Raw genomic sequence first — 22828 nt, 5'->3', positions numbered from 1 at the left:
ACTGTACATAATATGTGATATACACTACGCCACAGTAATGCTTGTCTTAAATCTTTCTACCCACATGAATGGAAATAAATACAAAAACAAGTGTGACGTTCACGTGTTTTTGTGTTTCTCTCTCTCCCTCCATTAAGGCCCATTCCCTCACAACGGCCTCCCTTTTTTATCGGAGAACCAATGATGAGGCAGCAAGCAGGCGAGCCTTCACAAGCCGAACCCACAAACACAACCACAGGCAATCATGTGACTCAACTGCCAGCCCCTCTCAGAGAGTGCCTGTGTGTGTGTGTGGTGGCATGTGTGGGTGTGTGTGTTAGGGGAGAGAGAAGGAGAAATGTGCTATGCACACACACACATACACACACACACTTGCAGAGTGATCTCAGCATTAGGCACAGAGAAAGACTTTGAAGAGGAGAGCAGACTGCAGTCAGCAGGGGAAAACCTTATTCTTCACACAGGTAAGAAAAAACACGCACAGTTGTGCATATCTTGCAGAGTGTGCCACATATCTTGCAAGATTATAATTTATAACCATATCAGATGCATTCAGGGTCTTTCCGCAAGTCATATTATGTTAAAATGTCATAGTAGTTCATGTATGCAGATTTCCCTTCAGTATGCATCATGAACATGCGCATGTGTTTTTAAATTTCAGCAGGGCAGGGGTTACTATAGGGCAAGTTACTCAACACCCAGCCAGGCCAGTGTGTGCATTAACTATTTATATGTGAGGCATGAACTATACTGATTCACATCGTGTTTTTCCAGCTAAGACATAATATCTGTCCCCTTTTTAAAAGTAATGCAAAGTAAATATGTTCAACTCTAATAAGCAGATTACAACAAATATGTATTTATATATATGTAAAGGTGTAATATTCATAGTAGCAGTGACTAAAGTATTTTTTTAAAAAACACACTTACTTTACTTTGGAAACTGCTTTTCTATCGCCTAACACAAGAGGGCGCACATTCACGCTGCTTTCTACTTGTCCCACTTTGCACTGTTTATGGCTTTAAATTGGCCACCATAAACTAGTCATTGTTGTTATTTAAGTTCATGTGGTTGTATATGTATATATGTAATAGCTAAAATCAAGTCTTCTTTATTTGCACTGCAGGTTGAACCGAGTTTTTTTTGGCCCCTTTAACCATGTGGCTTCATAGCACATAGCATCTGGCGAGAAAAAAAAATGGGGAACCCCTGATTCCATATGGTCAGTGAACACCACACCAGCTGCTGCACACAAACACACACACACACACACACATGCATAAGCACAGTTCAGACTGAGCTTCCTTTATACACTTTTATTCAAAGAGCTTGCATGCAGACTTCTAGCTAGTAGAAGTCCAAACAGTTGCTTGCTCAGTCCACACAGGCTTGTACATTTCTGAGAAAGCTTGCAAACTTTTGTAGAACATTAACCTCAAAGAAAAATGCTAGGTGCAACCATCCAACGTTATGTTTTGTCTTCTGAAGGTCGAGATTCCTGTACTAACCAACTGTTTTGGTCTTTCGCAGGTGATTCATTATTAATATTTAGCCAAGTCCTACAAAGTTGATCTTGAGAGCAGAGCAGAGTCCACCTGCCGTCCATCCTCACAGGAATGGTGGATCACTTACCTTTTGGTGAGAAGACCTTCCTGTACTACACTGGCTCATCTGCGTGTGACCGCAGCAGCAGCGGGCGAGTGCCACCGGGTGTCATGGTGACCGACACATGCGTCTACCACCCCCTCCACCCTTACCAAGGGGTGTCTTCATCGCCGGGGCTCTCCGAGGACGACCTCAGCATCTCCTCAAGCCCTCGGTCGTCGCTGTGCTCCAGCCCAGAGTCCTTGTCTTCCTCGTCCTCGCCCGAAACCCACACCCATGTCAGCTCTTCAGGGGGCGAGAGTCAAGACAGCCTGTTGGACCTCCTCCTCTCACAGGGAATGACAACCTCTACCAGCTCGCTATCCTTACCACCTTCTTCCTCTCCTGCTGCCCCACTTTTACCCATGGGCCTCACTTGGGAATCCAAGAGGGATCAGAGGTTGGGTCTCCTCCAGCATCATGCCAAAGAGGACTACTACGAGTTCCCAGTATTCCTGGATGAGTTGCAGGATCCGGCGGCACTCCTCTTCCAGCCCACACTGGAGGAGATCGAAGAGTTTTTGGAGGAGAACATGATGGTGGCCATTGAGAAGGAAGATGAGGGAAGCGACGAAGCAATGTCGCCAACGGCGGAGGATTCAGAGGCCGAAAGTGCAAAGACGATACCAAGGGAGGTGTTGCAGAACTTGGATCAGACTGTACCTGGGGCTCTTTCTCCTCCGTCCTACCGAGAGACCAAACAGGCACGACATGCATCCAACCTGGACTCAACAGTAGATACTAGCTACAGTGGAGTGGATGGGATCAAGCAGGAAGACTGTGGATCTCCAGCAGCCTCAAGAGAAGGCACCAGTGCTGCCTCCAGTGTGCCAGTCATCCTCCAAATCCACCCCATACAGATCAAACAAGAGGCTCACCCAGGCGCTGTCTCGGACCCTCAAACTCAGGAAGCTCACCCTCAGAAGGGTGCATCAGATATCAAGATCGCCCAGCTCCTGGTCAACATCCAGGGCCAAACCTTCGCCTTGGTGCCTCAGCTGCTTTCCCCAGCAAACATTACCTCCAGCAGCAAAGCATCCTCCAAATTTGTACGGATTGCGCCGGTCCCCATCGCTGCCAAACCCATGGGGCTCGGGGAAGGTGGATTAGGCGGCGGGTCGGCTGCTGGGGTCCTCAGCAGTGGTCAGAGGTACCAGAAGAGTGCGGTGGCAGACCTTATTAAAATGCACAAGTGCTCTTTTCCGGGCTGTAATAAGATGTACACCAAAAGCAGTCACCTCAAAGCTCACCTAAGGAGGCACACAGGAGAGAAGCCTTTCGCATGCACGTGGCCTGGCTGTGGATGGAGGTGAGCAAAATCACTTCATTACTATGTACATTAGGTGTCCAATAGGGGGACAGTAACTTAAGTTCTGGTCCTCGAGGTATATTATAGGGCTTATCATTGGTTCAGGGCCCACCTAAGCTGGTGTTAAGATCACACAACAGTACAGTATTTACCCAGACATTTTAACCCAAAAAGTTCAATAAAAATACAACATAAATGATAAGAATATACTTTTTTAAGTATTAGTGGCCATGCCATCTTCAATAACATCCAGTGTTTTAAAAGGACATTACGCCAATATGCTATTAGACTTCATGCTGTAGGGCAACTTCCACTGCAGAGACTATAATGAATGCGTTGATGATTGCCCCCATTTTCAGTGTAAATAAGAATGAATATGCCCTTTGTTGACAGTGGCACCCAAAGAAATTACACTAAGAAGGGAGTACCAATCAGACTTCTTCATCCCAATAGCCCAGGGGTCGGCAACCTTTATCATCAAAAGAGCCATTTTGCCTCTTCTTCCAGTAAAGAAAAATATTTTGGAACTGTAAAACATTACACAACTTATCAACTTTTAAAAGTTTTCATCTTTTTTAAATGTGTCCTGTTACATTACATAAATTAAGAAGCGCAATGTGCATGTGTAGGCCTGCTTTGAAATAATTTAAACACTGACCTACTGTATGTATGCCTTTTTGAGTGGTTCCCGCATTTGTGTAAGATTAAAACAAACCGTAGCCAACTTTAACATAAAAAAGCCCATCATAGTTCACATATCTGCATATCAGTGCTGCCTGGTCAATGTCGTTGAAATCACTTGACTCATCACAGGCCATCGAGTATGCTTGCGCTGAATTAATGTCATCAATTTGCCTACTGGTGACGTTTGTTGGCCCGTTCATGACTGTCTTTGCGAAGAGAGGAATTTATTTCATTTTCTAAATAGGTTCCTGTTTATTTTTAACTTTGGAGAATAGATGCAGGTGGGTACTTTTCAGAAAAAGCTGAGGTTTTGTTTTGAAAATGTCTGACATTTTTTGAAGTTCACTAAATTCTCACCACATATCAAGTACACGGGTGAGCCAGCGTCAATGACGGTGAAGGCAAAGGAATGTGTCCATTCAGAATGAAACTCGATTTTCTTCCATGATTTTTCTTTTTAGGGATGTATTCATGGTTATGGATAGCTTTCCGGTAGAGTAACACACACAAGATGGCTTTTTCGTGTGTCACTGCACACACTGGCCCCCCTCTCCGTTCCCTTGCTCATCCAATCAGCAATCAGAACACAGTCTAGAGGCATTAATGGACTTGTGAGGAGTCTGATACTTTACACTCTTTTTGAAAATGCACATTTCCACATTTCCTTAGGATTTTTCTTTTTTAAAGGGAGCCGCGTCAAGGAGGCTGAAGAGCCACGTGCGGCTCCGCAGCCCCAGGTTGCCGACCCCTTCAATAGCCCATTGTCAACATAAATGCATTCGATACATTTTTTTTAAAGGTTCTACATGGTGTTGTTCAGTGTCCCCACTATCTATGTGTGCGTTCCATGTGTACCATGGTCAAAATTGTAGATAAGATAGTTTACTTTGAAGTGGACTGCATGCAGACTTTGCACCCCCCAACCCCGGCCCCCACCGCCTGTGCCTAGTTATTGCACTTGTTTGCTCACTGTCTGCAAACACTTCTCACACACACACTCACAGAATTGTTACAGAATCAAGTTCAAAGTTTTTAAGCTGATGACGCACACACTTCATTTTTAATCAATGACAATATTGGCATCAAAAAGGTACTACTTACTTTAACTTCTTCGCAAAGTACAAATTGCCAATAATTGGCCTGTGAATAATTGACATATATATGTATATGCTAAACACCCAAAGTGCATGTAGCTGTGCATGTGTACAATCAGTTTGGCATGTTTAGCTCCCCAGGATTTATTATTGATAACATCAAGAGCAGCCATTACAAATCACATATGACTCAAGTACGTAAAAAAAAAAAAACATTATGCAACATCAGATCATTCTGGATCACATGTATGTATGAGGTCTACTAAGGCTGAAACACATGCAATGATGTGTGCTATGTAAACTTTTCCACACTGTGGGGAAAATGTGTTTTTATTAGCCTTTCTGCGAGTATTTGGATGAGACTACCCGCTTTTTTTTCTCTGGGTAATAGATATGGAAAAGAGTAGGATACTGAAGTTTTTTCAGCATGCAAGTTACAAGTCAAAATGATCTACCTCTTACTATAAAACAGATAACATATACAGTGTTCCCTCGCTATAATGCGGTTCACTTCACGCGGTCTCGCTATTACACAGATTTTTTTTGTACGCAATTTTTTTACAGTGCAGCATGCGTTTTCTTCTCTTTTTTTTACTGCGCATGAACAGATTGTGTTCTGCGCCCTGATTCGCTAAGGAAGAACCCGCATTGTCTTCTGCGTCCCGATTTGCTAAGGGACTGCAGACCATCAATCAGTCTCCTCCATGCCATGTGTCCTGTACAGTACAGAAAAGTTCAGCTTGCCTAATTTACATTGTTCAATCGCTAGCAGTGTGGCTCTTTAGTGCTGTATGTTTGCAAGTTTTCTCCCCGACAAAACTCACAATGTCGACTAAACGCTCTGCACCAACAAAGGCCCCTGCAGTTGCACCCAAAAGAGGAAAATGCACAAAATGTTGGAATTCTGGACATGCTGAAGGAAGGTAGAGCTTACGCAGCTGTAGGGCGCTTTAACTCTCTGCAACAAGACCACAGAGAGGCCGCTTCTGAGGCATACGTGAACAAATGTAAAGCCATCATCGAGGAAGGGGTATATAAGCCTGAACAACTTTTTAATATGGATGAGACAGCCTTATTTTGGAAACACTACATCGCTGATTCAACCCATGGACCAAGGCATGATCTGCACGTTCAAGCTCTATATGCATAACATATATATTTTCTCATGTCTGAGAAAAGTGTATAAAGTGTGTAGTGAGGGGTTTTATAGCCTTAAAACGTATACATGGTATAACAAATGAAAAAACCTATCCTGTAAATAAAAAAAACATAGAATAAACAAAAAAAACCTTATCCTATAAATGAAAAAACATGCACTGTAAATTAAAAAAAACATATAATAAATGAAAAAACATATCCTGTAAATGAAAAAATATATAATGAACGGAAAAACATCGGAAAAAAAATCAACTTCTACTACACAGATTTCAATTACTGGTATTTTTTGGAACCAAACCCCCGCGTTAAACGAGGGAACACTGTATTTAAAATCTAACCAATGATCTACTAATGATTAGTATTTCTCATTCACAGTTTCAAAGTTTATAGGTCATCAAAATACCTGTAGTTGATTCAATAATTCTTCATTTTAATCCATATGAAAATACAAATAATTAAGGCATCATTCCTCAATAGTTGTGCACATAACCTGAGTAGTATGTCAGTCAAATATAGCTACATGGCGTTCATTATACATGCAGTTCTTGGATCACGTCCAGTTAGCGTTTGCTATTAAACATTACAGCGAGACAAGAAATGAAAATGATTATGCAAAAAGACAATGCAGCCGAAGTCAAGGCAACATATTAAAATGCTTCAGTAATGGGCACATTTTCCAATTAATCATGAAATAATGGTTTCGCAATTGAAAGTGTAGAAACATTTCTATAGCGGAGGTCAGGACGTCAAGCACAGCCATTAAAAAATTGACTTTTTTTTTACTTAACTGGCTGCTACAAATGAACTGATAACTTTTGTTGTAGATCTAAATATCTTCCCACTGAGTTGGTTTATCTGTAATCGGAATAATAGAGACGAAAGTTGCATTTCCATGTGTAGCTTGAGACGTCTGTTCACCACTTACTTAGCTGCGGGGGCACAACAGCGAATCAGGAGGGGAGCTTAATGTCAGCTGACTGATGTCATTATGACATCTACAAAGTGACGTTTGTGACGTGGGTGACACGTGCGATTGACCCACACTACCTTTGCGATCTACATAATGGCAACACCATTTTTAGACCATGGTTGGGAAATAGATGGGTAAAAGTGTCAGGAATTGGACAGTAGGGTAAAACTAACCTGTCTCACGACGGTCTAAACCCATCTCACATTCCCTATTAGCGGGTGAACAATCCAACGCTTGTAGTAGCATTTCAGGATTATAGTACACAGTGACGCTTGGTAAGATGTAGTACAACTTGTTCAACCACGGATATTAGGAATTTCATCCAAAATTTTCCCATAGAAGTAACAATTGTTCATCTTAAAACCTTTATTTACTGGACAGGCAATGTTTCGATATTCAAGTGTAAAAAGTTACCCACTCTTGATATTACCTTGTAAAATAACAGTAAAAAAAAACAGTCTTTAATGTTGAATGTGTGATTCTGTTGCACTAAACCCTGACATATGTTACTTTAACAGTCTTAATTGTCACACAAGTGTAAAAAATAGTCAACCACCTTTAATAGTGTTGCACAATTGTAGAAAATCTAAAAACCAACCAACCAATCTTGTTGCCTTCTAAGGTGTTGTTTGTGGGAAGAACAACATTTTTATTACAATATGTGCTTGTACTCTTAATTTGTTTTGCCCCGCTGACTTTGTTTTTGTAGTTGTCACTCTTTTAATGACTTTTGAAACAAAGAGAAAGAACAATCAACCATTTGAATGAGTGAATGAATGAGCTGGCAGCAGATCATACGATAATGCCAGGCAGGCTCCAGGAAAGTTAGTTATTAATCGTAGTTGTCATAGTTGGATTACTTCATCCAGACAGTGGACGCTCTGAAGGCGAACACAATCCATTCAAAGGCTCTGGTTGAAATCCCATTCAGTTCTCATGTTACCATAAAATATTGATTCACTGTATAGGTCATTTTTCATTAACAATTATAACAATCATACAAGTGTCTGTCTATACTGTCATACAAGTGTAAAAAGAAGTTAACCACTGTATAAAGAACTAAACCACAAAACTCAAAGATGTTTAAATGTATGACGTTATCATTGTCATACATAAAATACATATATAATTTGACCCCTCCTTTTCTCAAAAACTGGAAATAAATTAATATAAGACAATCTCATTCTTTTAAGGTTTTTTTTTCCCCAAGGAAAAAATCTAATATGATATGATTTTGACATTGTCCTGAACAGACATGATGTGATATTATACAATGTAATATGATATGATATGATATTAAAATGTGCATAGTTTCCGTGAAACTCTATATTTAAAAAATACAAAATCAAACAACATTTTTGCAGATTTTTTTTTTTTACCTTTGGATTGAATGCCAGTTGCATCACTTTTCATCATAAAATCCTGCATTGAACATAAGACAGCTCCCTTTTTCAAGACCCCATTTGGGGCACAATACTTAAGACAAAAAACACAAATCTTTAGTCCCCAAATATAAGAAAACCCCATACTCTTTATACTTTTCTCATATTTGAGTCGATATATAACTATAAATAATAAAAAATGTTCATATTTTACATAAAACATCTTTCCATTTTCTATGCCACTTATCCGCATTAGGGTCATGGGGGTATCCTGGAGCCCTATTCCAGCTGACTTTGGGCGAGACGGCGGGGTACACCCTGGACTGGTGGCTAGTCAATCGCAGGGCACATATAGACAAACAACCATTCACACTCACATTCATACCTATGGACAATTTAGAGTCCCCAATTAACCTAACATGCATGTTTTTGGAATGTGGGAGGAAACCGGAATACCCGGAGAAAACCCACGCACGCACGGGGAGAACATGCAAACTCCCACTTTGCATTAAGGAAATGAAAATTCCACCTATAATAACCTTCCAATTTAACATTATTGTCTTTAAATCTCCAAATGTTGCCAACTGCCAAAAGTAAGCTTTTAAAGCTATGACATGACATCAGTATTATAACGTAATATGCATTCCTCCACTCCTGCTCCTCCCCTGCCATGAGCTAGAGGTGACCCAGGCCGTCCTCATACGAGTAACTTCAGAATAGATCCATGTGTGAGGAATGGGGGGTCGTATTTCATTGGCAGAGCTCCTTACATATATAACTTGCACACAGTCATATTTTCTCTCTGCCAAATATTCCTTTTATCCTTCTGCTTTCTTCATGCTTTACAGAATAGTCACGCAAAACTAACATGTCAACACTAAAAGAGAACACATGCACGTGTTCACCTCCCACCGGCAAGAAGACTCTTATGTGAGATCAGTGTTCGATGACCGTGCTCAAACCTAAACACTTTTGCCGTCATAACACGCAACACCGCCCGTGCACGCACTTGACAGGCCGTCACCCCATCAGCAGATTGTCAGCTGATGCATTCTTTTGTTCCTTGTAGCAATGTTAACGCCGCTGTTGCTGAGGCGGTCACAGTGTTTGATTTATCTTTAGATTTGTGACACCTTCAACAGGAGAATGAGGACAGCTTTTGTTGACGCGGCACTGGTCCACGTGAGTTTTATTGAGCTTATACTGTGTAAGGCTGGTTGAAAGACAAGTCCTCTAGAGGTATTATTGTGGTTGTAGGGTGCTAAGCTAACTGGAGATGGGCATGACGACTTGATTTTCGATTATTACAAACTGTTTAGTGTGGTTTGGATGAACTAGTGATGAAAAACATGATTCCAATTACTGACTGGAGTTCTTATGAGTCAGTCACTGAAGTGAATCGGGTACGCAATTCACTTGTCACAAAGTGCATGCGCAACAACCTGCACATGTGCAGAAATTGGCATGTTTCATGTGTTCTGTTTACAATGTGAGTGACTTAGGCATAAGTTCCGACTTACACTAAAACTCGACTTACGTCACAGTCTAGGGACAGAACTCGCAGAAACCTACAGTTTCCGTGTAGCCACTACTTATTAGAAGCCACACCAGGGGTGTCAAAAGTGTGGCCTGGGGACCATTTGTGGCCCATTGTAGAAATAAAATACATTTTTAAAACAACAAAAATAAAAAAAAAAATATAGCTGGAAAAAAAATGCACAATGTAAAGACAAAAAGCGGACATGTTGAAACTAATAACTAATAATGATACCATGCAAACCTTTAAAAAAAAAAAAATTATATATATATATATGTATTATAATTGTGCATAATTTAATATTTTGTATAATTGTATAACACTGTATAATTTATATATTATGATTTTATAATTTTTTTAAAATAAATATCTAAAAGTATCAAAGTGGCCCCATACATTCTTTGATTTTTCAATATGTGGCCCTCGATGGAAGAAGTTTGTGGACACCCCTGGGCTACACTGACTCTCACAATAATAACATAATAAACCTTATTACTTTAATGCAATGCTATAAATAACACAGTGATCCTACAGTATATGTTGGACTAACTGTAGGCGAGAAACTGCACTGTTGCTAAATTGGGACAAATTGTAGTAATGTGCTGGCACGCTACAACAAACAAACACATGACAGTGTGTGGTTCCATGAAAGTAATTTTCTTTCAGTAATACTTGCATTACATTACAGGTGTGTCACAAAAAAGATGGCCCCACCCCTACCCTACGTTCCTCTGTTGGCTCCAATGTATTAACAAGTTCCAACAAAACCCTGTGTACTGCACTGTATGTGTTTTCCTCCACACTGATATGCAAAATGTTCAAGGCAGTTGGTTGTCACGCTAAGCTGGACCAAGCTGCCCTCCAATACCCTCACTGTTGTGAACTCTGTGACCTTGCATGCTGCACATTGAACATGTAGAGGGTGATAAACTTCACACGATTTGGTGTGGAGGTGCTGTGAAAAGGATACGGATGATACACACATGATGTGCCCATCCCACAATGTGTGCAAAAGAACATCTTGCTCCCCTCAGTGTATTGTTTGAGGCATGACCTGTCTTGGTTGCTCATGTATGTGGTTTTTCACCTTTTGCTCATTGTTAATATCACTGTGACACACACTATTATTATTATTATTATTATTATTATTATTATTATTATTACTAAGAGCTGCATTGAACATCTGTAGAAGCTGTCACATGTCAGACATAATGGGAATGAAGATTGAGCCCTGTGGAACGCCACGTGACAACAAGCCTGCGTTTGCATGCCCATATGACGGTCTTGAATGCAACCTTTTAAACATGATTTTTGGCCAAATACCAGCACATGCACGTATGATTTTCAGGCTGAAGTAAACATGCAGTGTAAGGAGTCGATCAGTGGTATGTCACAAATACAGCCGGAACCCCACATGACAACAAACCTGCATTTGCATGCCTGTACTTTATTATGGTAATTTATTTTTAACATATATATCTATGTTACATTGGAATAGTTCACATATGACAATTCACAATTGCACATGTCCAAAATAAGAGTAGGAGGAGGCAAAGCTTATTTAATTCTACCCCCTCTCCATTTCCCATCAATTAATACGTGTTCACTTCCTGTATTCAACATGTACCCTTTACCAATTCTGAAATAACATAGGAAAATGATAAGGCAGTATACAATGTGTACAATAGGATTTAAGAATTGTAAATTTTAGAGGGAAAACTAGATTTGGATATATATAAGCCGGGTGTATAAAGCTCACATGTCCAAAAAATAAAATTACATATTGCGGCGCGCACGTGTCTGTGAGGACCAGGCAGCTTTTTATAAGAGCTAATCATGAGCTATGAAAAAACTCATGACAAGCTGGTCACTGCAACAACCCAATGAATGAGTTGCTCAGACCCAATACATTATGGGAAAACTTAAAAATAGTTTTTTTTTAAAATTATTTTTAAACTCATATTGGTACATGTTTGTATATTTAGTCGGGGATACCTTTTGAGTGTTAAGTTGCTGTGTGATGAGTTTAGTGTTCTTAGTAAGATGACACCATGAGTCAGACTCTTATTTTGTTATGCTGTTATAGATAATGACCTCTTGCAAGGTCCCATGGGTTGACAAGCTTGTTGTGAGTGCACTGGTAGCTTGTGATTGGCTTCTGAAGAGCTACCGTGTCCTCACGGACTCGTGAGCGGCACAGTATTTAAACAATTATTAGTAGTTCTGAAGTAAAGGAGATGTCATGAGATTAGAATTTAGCCATAAATTAGTGTATAAACCGCAGGATTGAAAGTTTAAGAAAAAAGTAGTGGCTTATACACTGGAATTTACGGTAATTTATATAACGTTCAAATAAATAAAAAAATATATATTTAATATTAAGTGATGAAAAAGTTAGTCGTTGACAGAAACATAGTTGGATGATGAGTGAGTACAGACAATGTAGTACGTCAAGTTGTCATAAGAAATGAAGACTATGTACAGTAGTTAGTGCAGTAGTCATATGACACAGCATTGCCCGCTGTGATTCAGGATTCTTCTTCCTTACACTTTGTAAACATTAACCGCTTGTACTGTTTCTTCAAAGAGCTCATTTTAGTACATTGTTTGAATTCTTTACTCAATCTGTTCCATAATTTCATTCCGCATACTGATATGCTGAAGGTTTTTAGCGTTGTTTGAGGGAATAAGCGTTTTCAGTTAAATTTTTCCCCAAAGTCATATTTCTCCTCTCTTGTTGAGAATAATTGTATTATGTTTTTGGGTCGCAGGTTATTGTTTGCCTTATGCATCATTTTCTCTGAAAGTTTACCGGATCATCAAATTGTATTAACTGTGATTTTAAGAATAAATGGTTTGTGTTCTTTGTGGATTGTCCTAACTGACCTTTTTGTGGTACAGTTTGTGAATTAAGAGTACTTTGGTTGGGATTTCCTCCATATCTCCATCCAATAACTTAGATACACTTATATACACCAGAGAACAATAGAGAGTATGTGATTTTTCTGTGATTTTTCATCCAGAACGAATTTTGCTTTGTTCAGTATTGAAGTATTTCTTGCCACTTTGTGTTGTATATTTTTAATGTGGGAATTCCAGCTCTTTTCTGCACAAAATGCACTAGTATCGTCTGCAAATAATACAATCTTTAGGTCTTTCGTGACTTTACAGAAGTCATTTATATATAGGGTCGAGTATGGTGCACAATATATTTAAGATTGCAAATGTACAGTGGTGTGAAAAAGTGCTTGCCACCTTCCTGCTTTCTTATTTTTTTGCATGTTTGTCACACTTAAATATTTCAGATCATCAAACAAATTTAAATATTAGTGAATGACAACACAACTGAGCACAAAATGCACTTAAAATAAGACTTTTTATTATTATTAAAAAATCCAAACCTATATGGTCCTGTGTGAAAAAGAGAATGCTCCCCCTGTTGCACCCCGGCAGAAAGGAAGTATTTGAGATCTATCAGTCTGGAAAAGGTTATAAAACCATTTCTAAAGCTTTGGGACTTCCGCGAACCGCACTGAGAGCCATTATCCATAAATGACGAAAACATGGAACAGTAGTGAACCTTTCCAGGAGTGGTCGGCCAACCAAAATTACCCCAAGAACGCAGCGACAACTCATCCAAGAGATCACAAAATACCCCATAACAACATCCAAAGAACTGCAGGCCTCACTTGCCTTAGTTAAGGTCAGTGCTCATGACTCCACCATAAGAAAGACACTGGGCAAAAACAGCATGCATGGCAGAGTTCCAAGAGGAAAACCACTGCTGAACAAAAAGAACATTAAGGCTCATCTCAATTTTGCCAGAAAACATCTTGATGATCCCCAAGACCTTTGGGAAAATAGTAATTATAATTGTTTTGGTTCTTGTCTTATAATTGACTACAGTATTCTTTCTTACATACTCTTAAAATGTTTAACTCGTTTTTTTATGTCTTGTGCTTATTTTGTGCTTTTGTTGTATTATTGTATTATAAATATAATGCAGTGACATGTGGTGAGGTTCATCGCTGGTGAGGCAATGACTCCTTTGGAGTTTTTTTCATGTTAATACAGGTTTCTCATCAAGAGGATAACCAAAAAAAGAGAAAAATTCACTTTGGTTAAAAAATGTTTTCAAGTTGTTTTCAGATACTTCTTACCCATGTATTTATTGTCTTATTAACTGAAAAACATTTGTGTTCTTACCTTTTATCTGTGTATGAAGTACATGCACCCTGTTCTTCTTCGGGAAAGGTTCTGATACTTTGTTGTAAAAGTTTGAACACCTCCTGCTTAGCTTTCTTTATAATCCTCGATCTTGGCAGTCAAAATCATTCACTCATTCAGCAGACAATAAGAATATCTTGCATTTGACTCGTTGGTAAATCTAGCTCTAGCTGGCACTGCTGTTTGTGTATTTCAATAGTTATATGTTTTTGTTAAACACTGGCTTTTCCTCACTGAAAGGATAGGAGTCGTGACAAGCACCTTCCAGCTCATGCAAGCGTGACCTCTTCAGGTTGCATCGGTACTACAACTGCCTCCCGTATGACATTTACCCGGTATATGTATTTTGTTGTACATTTAGCAAGAATAATGATGTTACACTTACATTAAAGACATTGCACTGGCTGCAGAAAGTCAAGGTGTTTAATAAATGTTTCTGCAAACATTATATTATTATTATTATGTATATTATTATACATTTATATATATTATTATATTATATTACTTACTATATTATATATTATTATATTATTAAACTTGCAAATGCCACGATCCAACTCAGTGTGCATTCAGACGGTTACCGGGGCTTACGCACTAAGCCAAGAAGCGACTCTAATGGTGGCCACATCTTAGGTTTCTGCCTTGTATTTGTTGAGGAAATGTGCAAATTCAGTGATTTCTACTGACGAAAATGTTAAAAACGACTGGAATTTTACAGAAAATACAGTTATAATAAAGTTCAGTTGACAAATATTAATATTTTTTTCTCATCAACAAATGAGGCTCGACCTCAACGGCCTCCCCTTACCACAAATCTCTGATAATGTGTTTTTCCTTTTACAAGCATTTTGCATGTACTTCTGTACTTGTACTTCTGGACAGCCATCAACCAAATGTTTACTAATATTATACATTATGAACATTTGTTTTGGGGCTTTTTGTTTATTAGAATTGCATGGTGGTTCAAATATTGCTCATTGTCATAGGTTCCACAACCCAGCTATGCGTTTTAACAAGGACTTTTGTGTTTACTGGTCATCAAATATGTCAGAAATATGCAAAGAAACCCTATGATGCTAGTTTTCATTGGGTTGATGCTGGTCTCATTTTCAAAATTCAATGAATTTTCATAAAAAAAAATACAGTAAGCAACAACCAACATTTCAACAGTAGGTTTACCTGCTATTTCTGCTTTTGTTTTCAACATAAAAATAATACAATATTAATATCAAAATAAAGTGCAACCAGCATCTCTTCAGGTTGAATTAACAGTAGGTTTACCTGCTACTTTTGCTATTGTTTTTCAACATAAAATAATACAAATACAACATTAATATCAAAATAAAATGCAACCAACATCTCTTCAGGTTGAATTAACAGTAGGTTTGCCTGCTACTTGCTACTGGAAGAGGTGCCTGGTCATTCAACGTTGTGTCCCATGGCACCTTAGTAGGTGGTTGGAGAGATTTGTCGTGTTGCCATGGTATTTTACTTGACCTTTACATATCCTACAAACAGCGAGCGACTTATTTAGAACATCTCCTTCTTTGCAAAAGCCAAAGTGTTTCCACACGCTAGACTGCAATGGTGGTTTAATTATTTCTTGCTAGCTTGTCCTCTGCCATCAGCCATGCTATGTTTTGTTGTCTGCTGGCACGTGGCGATGACGTCAGAAACAGGCAGACTGAATGAAGTAACGTTTAACGTCTTAATCATTAACAGTGCTAAAAAACACACATCCATATAAAGCCTGCCATGCTTAAATCCAATGCTTTATCTCCTAGTATCAATGCAATCGGTTGATTATCTTTTAAACGATGTTAGATTGATACATGTCCTTCGGAATGGCAACTTGCTGAACACAGATGGATGTAGTTAAATCATAGGAATATAAATCGTTACATCAATGTCGGAGATGAATCGTTACACCCTAACTTTAATGAATTTTTCCCATATAAAAAGTAATAGAATCTCTACAGTCAAATTAAAAACATAGCATTATTAACTGCCACTTAAGTGTAAAATGAAGTTAAGCTCTATATCGTATGATGTTCACAAAACGGCCAGTCTTAATTTTAATGGCGAAGGCATAATGCGAAAATGGTTTGGGGCACAGATGCAGCCCAAAACAAGTTAACCTTTATAAAATCAAAAATATATAAATTTGATTACTAAACGTATGATAGTGTTCACAGGCCTCACAGTCAGGAGATTGGGAAGATCTGGGTTCGAATCTCCGCTTGGGCATCTCTGTATGGAGTTTGCATGTTCTCCACATGTTTGCATGTGGGTTTTCTCCGGGTACTCCGGTTTCCTCCCACATTCCAAAAACATGCATGTTAGGTTAATTGGTGACTCTAAATTGTCCATAGGTATAAATGTGAGTGTGAATGATTGTTTGTCTATATGCGCCCTACACCAGTCCGGGGTATACCCCGCCTCTCGCCCAAAGTCAGCTGGGATAGGCTCCAGCATACCCCCGCAGCCCTAATGAGGATAAGCGGCATAAAAAATGGATGAATGACAGTGCTCACTACTTTGGGTCTTTAAACATTGCAATGTTACACTACTTGCAAAGTATTTAGCTAGCTGGGATGCATTGTGCGTATCACTACTCTCATAAACACGAATCATTACACCAATAAATACTTTTACTTTCTGATCTTGCATTTCCGTTTGTAATAGTCGCTTTAGCTCTCCGCTCTTTATTGCAGAGCCATTAAAAATGATGAATAGACTTGCGTTGCGTAATCTAAGGTGGAAATGACTTGAAATAACCATGAGTTATCACTTAGGGAGGAAAATAGGGGGAATCAATCCGTGTTATTGATTAACTTGAGCTATAGTCTTTGTGAATACATACACTTAAAGGCCCGCCATGTACAGACACAACTCCATCATCCACTTAAAGCTCCTCTGTCAAGATACCCAAACCCATGGAGTCCACCAGAGCTGGGCAAGGCCAGGAATAGACCAGGATTTTTGGCCTCTCATGTGTTGGGAGCTAAATTTGGGCCATGTCTTTAACTACGTAAAAAGGATGCAGGCCAATACACATGTATCGCATCACACCACTCGGGTTACTGTCGTATAAAAATACCTTGACATTGTTTTTTGTTTTTTTCATAAGACGTTTGGCACCTTGATTTAATTTAATTTTGTTACAGGGCGCTTTTCCTTGTCTCTCTCGCTAAGCTACTATAATGTTGTGAACTGGCGCGCTATTGAAAAACATTTTCTAACAAATTTTCAAATTAATATGGGAAGAATCCTGTTGATTTTGAACAATCCACCGTTCAAGCAATCATCCTTAAGCCTGTCATCTTGAAGAGTGCCTGCATCATGCTAACACACACATTTCAGTCATTTTATAATGAAAAAGTGCACTAAAGTGTCCCACTCCGGCAGGTTCTCCAGATCGGATGAGCTGTCTCGACACAGACGCTCCCACTCCGGAGTCAAACCATACCAGTGCATCGTCTGCGAGAAGAAGTTTGCCCGCAGCGATCATCTATCCAAACACCTCAAAGTCCACCGCTTTCCACGAAGCAGCAGGACAGGGCGCTCTGCAAACTGACCCCATCAACCCCCCCCTGCTCTGACGGACTAAAGGCAAAGAGGGCGGGCGATTGTATTGTGACGATGGAGCACAGAGGACGGGACACCCTTTTAAAAGGATGGATGTACTGTGATTATTTTGGAAAAAAGACTAAGGTACAAAATGTTACTTGACATACAAACAAACCCTCACAAGTGGAATAAGCTTCTTGTACAGTCGTCTCACACAGCCTAATCATAAGTCTAATTGTATTTTTCACACTTGCAAGTGTACAGTATATTGTAAATGTAAAAAAAAAGCCTTATAGAACAGGTGCATCACTGAGGGTTCTATTTTTAAAAACCCAAGTGAGCATTTTTGCCTTTCTGGAACCAAATGTTGGCCAACAACACATATTTCTTCACTGAATATGCTGGACATGAGGACGACTATTGTGGCCTTAATCCCCCTGCTCAGTACATGGACTCCAGCGACTTTTATGGGTTTTCTTCAAGGAAGGCAGCCACCCCACACTCGAACAGTCAAGGTTTCATCATTAGCGGGAGTTTTCCTTGCCTCTGTCACCAAACAACAGACACTATAGAAGAATAGAAGTGACCTTGCTTGACAATATACCAGTCAAAACTGACAAAACCATCTTCAAACTGGAATGATTATTGGTCTGGGTGACAGGCAAAAACCCTGTTGGTTTTGAATGATGGCAATGACAATGTCCAAGGTATCTGGAACATGTTCTATTTCCTTACAGATCGAGGCAGACGGCCGCCCCACACTCGACCAGTCTCATTTTTTACTGAAGTTTCTTCATTAGAGGGAGTTTTTCCTTGCCTCCATCACCAAGCTGCAATAACTTTTGTTGAGAGCACAAGAGAAATTAAGTTGACCTAATTTGGTTATGTACCAGTGTACACAAATGCCCAACCAATCATCTTCAAACTGGAAATATTATTGGTCTGGGTGAGAGGCAAGAACCAATTATATTGAACAATAACTTACAATAGCTGAGGTAGCTGGAATTTGTTCCTTTTCCACACAAATTGAGGCAAAAAAATTTTTGTTAGAGGGAGTTTTTCCTTGCCTCTGTCACCAAACATCCATCTCGTGTGAAATGGCACTATCAAAATAAAATTGACTTAACTTTTCATTTTTAACCAATCATCTACAATTGGAAATATTGGTTTCTCGTTAACATAGAATCAGCCAAAGTGTTCTAAAATTGACCACGTCAGAAAATGTTCTTAGAAAAAAACGCAGTTGATTTTGAATTATATACAACAGTAATAATTGTGGTTTCATTTTGACTAGTCTGTAAATCACAATTATCTTCAAACATGTTCATTGCTCGTATGGTCAGTGGCATATGTTGGTTTGGCAGTCATTGCTTTGAATCACTCACATCTTTAAACTGGAGTGAATGGCAAAATATTTAAAAGCAAGAACCCTCTTGATTTGAATTGCTACATCAAATATCATGACCCGAGGTATACTGCAGATGTCAGCCACCTCAAAACATGTCAACTCATCTCAACCAATCATCCTCATAACCGGAATCAGGCTGTGTCTCGGATACAACCCTACTTGATTTTTTAAATGACATCCTCCAGCTGGCATTGGCCCTGCTAGCCCTTACAGTTTTTTAGGTTTTGTTTTGTCCCACTTTTTAAATAAGTTGTTTTCAACATATAGGAAGTTTGTTTTATGTTTATGAGCAATAACGCTATTGATTTTTTTTTCACAATATCCAACACACACATTCAAGGTATAGCTGTTAGCTCTATAGCTGTAAATCAGCTGCATTAGAACATGATACTTTTTTTTTTACGCTTGATAACCATCAAACCTTCAAATTTTTGCAATTGTTGGCCTACATCTGAGCAAGAGCTGCTGATTTTCAAAATATCTAACAAACCACCAAAGGAGCCAGGACATGTCCTTTTCGGCACTCAGACCATCGTGACTTTCAACTAACTGCCCTTAGAAGTTATAGGAGTAACTGTTCTATGTCAGAAGAACCCTTTTTAATGGCAGTTAATTTATAAGTCATCACTTTCAAACAATCGTTTTTCAAACTTATAGGAATTGTTCTATGTCACAGCAAGAACCTTATTGATTTTGCATACTTCAAATTGGAATTGGTCAGAGCAAGAACAATATTGATTTTGAGTAACAAACAACACATACATTTTGGATTAACAACAGTCAAATCAGAGCTGTTTTTGTCACAACTTTCAATTGATTGTCCTAAAAAAACACATCAGCGCAAGAACTCTTTTGATTTTGAAGACTATAACCCAACATGCTGCAGATTTTGCTCGCAGCTAACCAGCGATGACCTCTGTTGTTTCTTTTCTGGAAGAATAAATGATGCATCAACATTCCTTTTAGCTTTGAAGATGTTTCTTTGTTTCATGGCTGGAAAAGAAATCAAATCAAATGAAATCAAACAAAAAGAGAAGACGCTTCTAGTGCCAAGATAATGTCACTGTGTAATTTGCACTGGCATGCATGACATTTCTGCTTGTCTGCCCTCCCTGAGTATTTTGGGAATGTTTTGTTGTTGTTGTATTGTGGTTCAACTTGACTCGAGAGTTCTCAAATGCCTTCTTTGCCTCATTGGCAAGGATTTGTGTCATGTAAATGGCAAATTAAATGAAATGTGGATGCTGCTTTTTTGTAATTCTGTTTGTTAGAAGTGAGCCATTTCTTCGTTAATAACTTCATGCCCCTTTTAACGCATCTGTGCCAAGCAACTAAATCAACCATCTGTTGTTCTTTCTACTTTGCAACAGTTTAATTTCAACATAGATTGAACATTTTATATTTTAAATAAAAGAAATGACTTTATAAGATTTTGGTGGCCTTTTTTGTTGAGTGTGTTTCACTGTTAATTCATCCAGACAAATGAGTTCCAGACCATTCAGCAGAAATAATAATGAGTAATAATAATGAATGTCACAAAAAATGATGCTGACATTCAGAAATTTTAAGAGTTAAGCTTTCAAAAAGTATTTTATTTATTTATTTATTTACTTATTTATTTATTACATTTTTAAGACAGAAAATATTGTTGTACTTATTGTAATAATATAATTTTTACTTCATTTAACAAAATAAAATTGAAAAACAAAGATCGAACAAACATTTACTAAATGTGACACGCATTTACACACTCAAAAACAAATTACGCTTCCTGTCCCTCTCTTAATGTGTACAGTGTGGAAACCTGTTTATGCCTCTGTTCCGTACTAAAAAAATCCTCTGTAGAAACATATACTGTTACATCCCTAATGAATTATTTACAGTTATGCTGTTTTAAGCCGAGCATTCTCTTGGATACGTGTATTTAGAGGATGGGTGATCTTTTTTAATGGCCTACTTCAAGCACCAGCTAATAATTTTTCAACGTGGAATTTTGAAACTAGTTCCAGAAGTAAAACCATCCTGTTTTCTTCCATACCCAGATAGCCAGGAACCTAAACAGAACTACATTTAAGCGCTATTGTAAAAGGATGGATGGACAGTGTGAAGAACTGTTTAGCAAAAGAGACTGAACCAAAAAAAAAGAGTGATCCCTGTCTTGGTAATATACCAAAATAGTTGAACCACAAGTCGTTAACTCAGCAGTGCAGTGGTGTAAAATGCACACACATATTTCATTTTCCTGTAATTGTGGGGGGAGGTAAATACCAGCTTGCTTGCATCTATGCGGGACAATTCTATCCCAATCTTGACAAAGTGTATTCGCTATTGTTTGACGCCTTATTTATGGCAGGAAAAAAAAAATCGCATATAAATAAATCATATAACACAGTCATGATCTGTCAAAAGTCAGTTCTGTCTAAAAAAAAAAAAGTTTCATAGTACTTAGTTCATTTAACCTTACTAGCACATTGCAAAAATGGTGTCAAAAGTAGCACAAAAGTAAGGAGACGTGAAATGCAGTACATGCAGATTGCAAGTGTTCCTTTTTCATTAACATTATATGTAGTATCAATGACCACATGACCCAAACATAGCACAGCCAATCATGTGACATCAACACATGACGCCAGCATATCTCTCTGTATTTGTCCTCGAATTTGTGAAAGCGCGTTCACCAAGGCATAGCAGCAAGCAGCATATCATGCACTGTCTTGAAGAAAGAAGCTACACGCTCCGCTGCCCAGCCAGCGGGCCTTGCACAGGTGATTTAACATGTTTTTTGCTTTAATTTCGAAGCATTTAGGTGGTATTTTCCCCCATAACATTAACAAAAATCAGGCATTTTCAAAATCTTCTCTCAAAACATGACAGTTTTCTTCAAATTCCAGAACATAATCCACGTATGAAACCCAACTGTCTTCCCACTGGTATTAAATGAACATTACTTACTTGTACAAAAAGCAATGGGAAAGCATATGTCACAATTGTCATATCAAAGGTTAGAATAATAATAATCAACAGTCACTGTTTTCATTTCCACTTCCATTGCATTTGTTCTTTTATCACCCTCAAAGTGAAGCTCCGTGCGTGAGACATAAACTGTTTCCCATAAGTTGCATGAAGAACATAAAGCTGGCAAATGTCAGGAATGTCAGCGCAGGATTCTTACCACATGGCAAATTTACATTGAAATTACACCTCCCAGCCTGCTGTTTTGCTCTTCCTTTATCCTCCCTCTTTCATTCCCTTTCGAAAAAAGAAAGCTATTGATGTTTTTTTGTTGCTATGCTGAGTCACTGTGTCAAAGCTCAAAGGAGAAGTAGCAGCGAAAAGCAAGCTGCGTTTGCCTCTGTGATGTCTGTTCTTCGTATGGATCTCGTTGATTTATGAGCAAGTGTAGTCAAGGATACGACAGGAGGTTTTAATGCAACACATCTGGAGCTGAGCTGCTCCCTAGCGGCTGCTCGAATCAGGCTTGGTCAAAGCAGGTTTTGAAAGGGATCAGTGTACAGTTGTCCTACTTTGCAGTTCAAACATCACATGGTGTTTTTTCAAAAATGTATGAATTAACAAATGGCCGCTGTTTGTAGTATTGTAGTCACTAGGCGTCAGTAATGTTACACCGATGAGACATGATATTAGATTAGATTACCTTCACACTGCGTGGGTCAGCCATGACATGTCAGACAAAATAGAGTGAAAAAATGTTCTCCCATTCCGTGTGGAAGTGGTACGTTTTTGGCTTCTTACTTTGTCCTTTCCCACTCCATTTGAAACCCTTTCTTAAGTTTAGAATAAATAAAGTGGAGGTTAACTAGTTAGCTCAGTAGCATGCTAGGTT

The 22828-nt window shown here is 38.8% G+C and overlaps 1 protein-coding gene across 3 annotated transcripts in view; it reads left to right on the top strand.

Moving 5' to 3' along the window:
- The first annotated feature begins 256 nt into the window (after positions 1-256).
- The window catches only part of LOC129180948 (Krueppel-like factor 15), a 35011-nt gene continuing 12439 nt past the window's right edge, over positions 257-22828 (top strand). Inside the window, exons 1-4 of one of the 3 annotated variants that reach the window (XM_054775376.1) lie at positions 262-464; positions 1128-1223; positions 1532-2954; positions 17415-20399. In XM_054775376.1, the coding sequence (XP_054631351.1) occupies positions 1618-2954; positions 17415-17583 (1506 nt within the window). In that variant the 5' untranslated portion in view covers positions 262-464; positions 1128-1223; positions 1532-1617 and the 3' untranslated portion in view covers positions 17584-20399. Of the gene's footprint in view, positions 465-1127; positions 1224-1531; positions 2955-17414; positions 20400-22828 lie in introns of those variants that run through there. The other 2 variants (XM_054775395.1, XM_054775385.1) reach the window with 2 other exon arrangements.

This window comes from Dunckerocampus dactyliophorus, chromosome 1 (assembly GCF_027744805.1).
Source record: "Dunckerocampus dactyliophorus isolate RoL2022-P2 chromosome 1, RoL_Ddac_1.1, whole genome shotgun sequence".
In the NCBI taxonomy this organism is placed as follows: domain Eukaryota; kingdom Metazoa; phylum Chordata; class Actinopteri; order Syngnathiformes; family Syngnathidae; genus Dunckerocampus; species Dunckerocampus dactyliophorus.
This window is presented reverse-complemented; position numbering and strand designations above follow the sequence as displayed.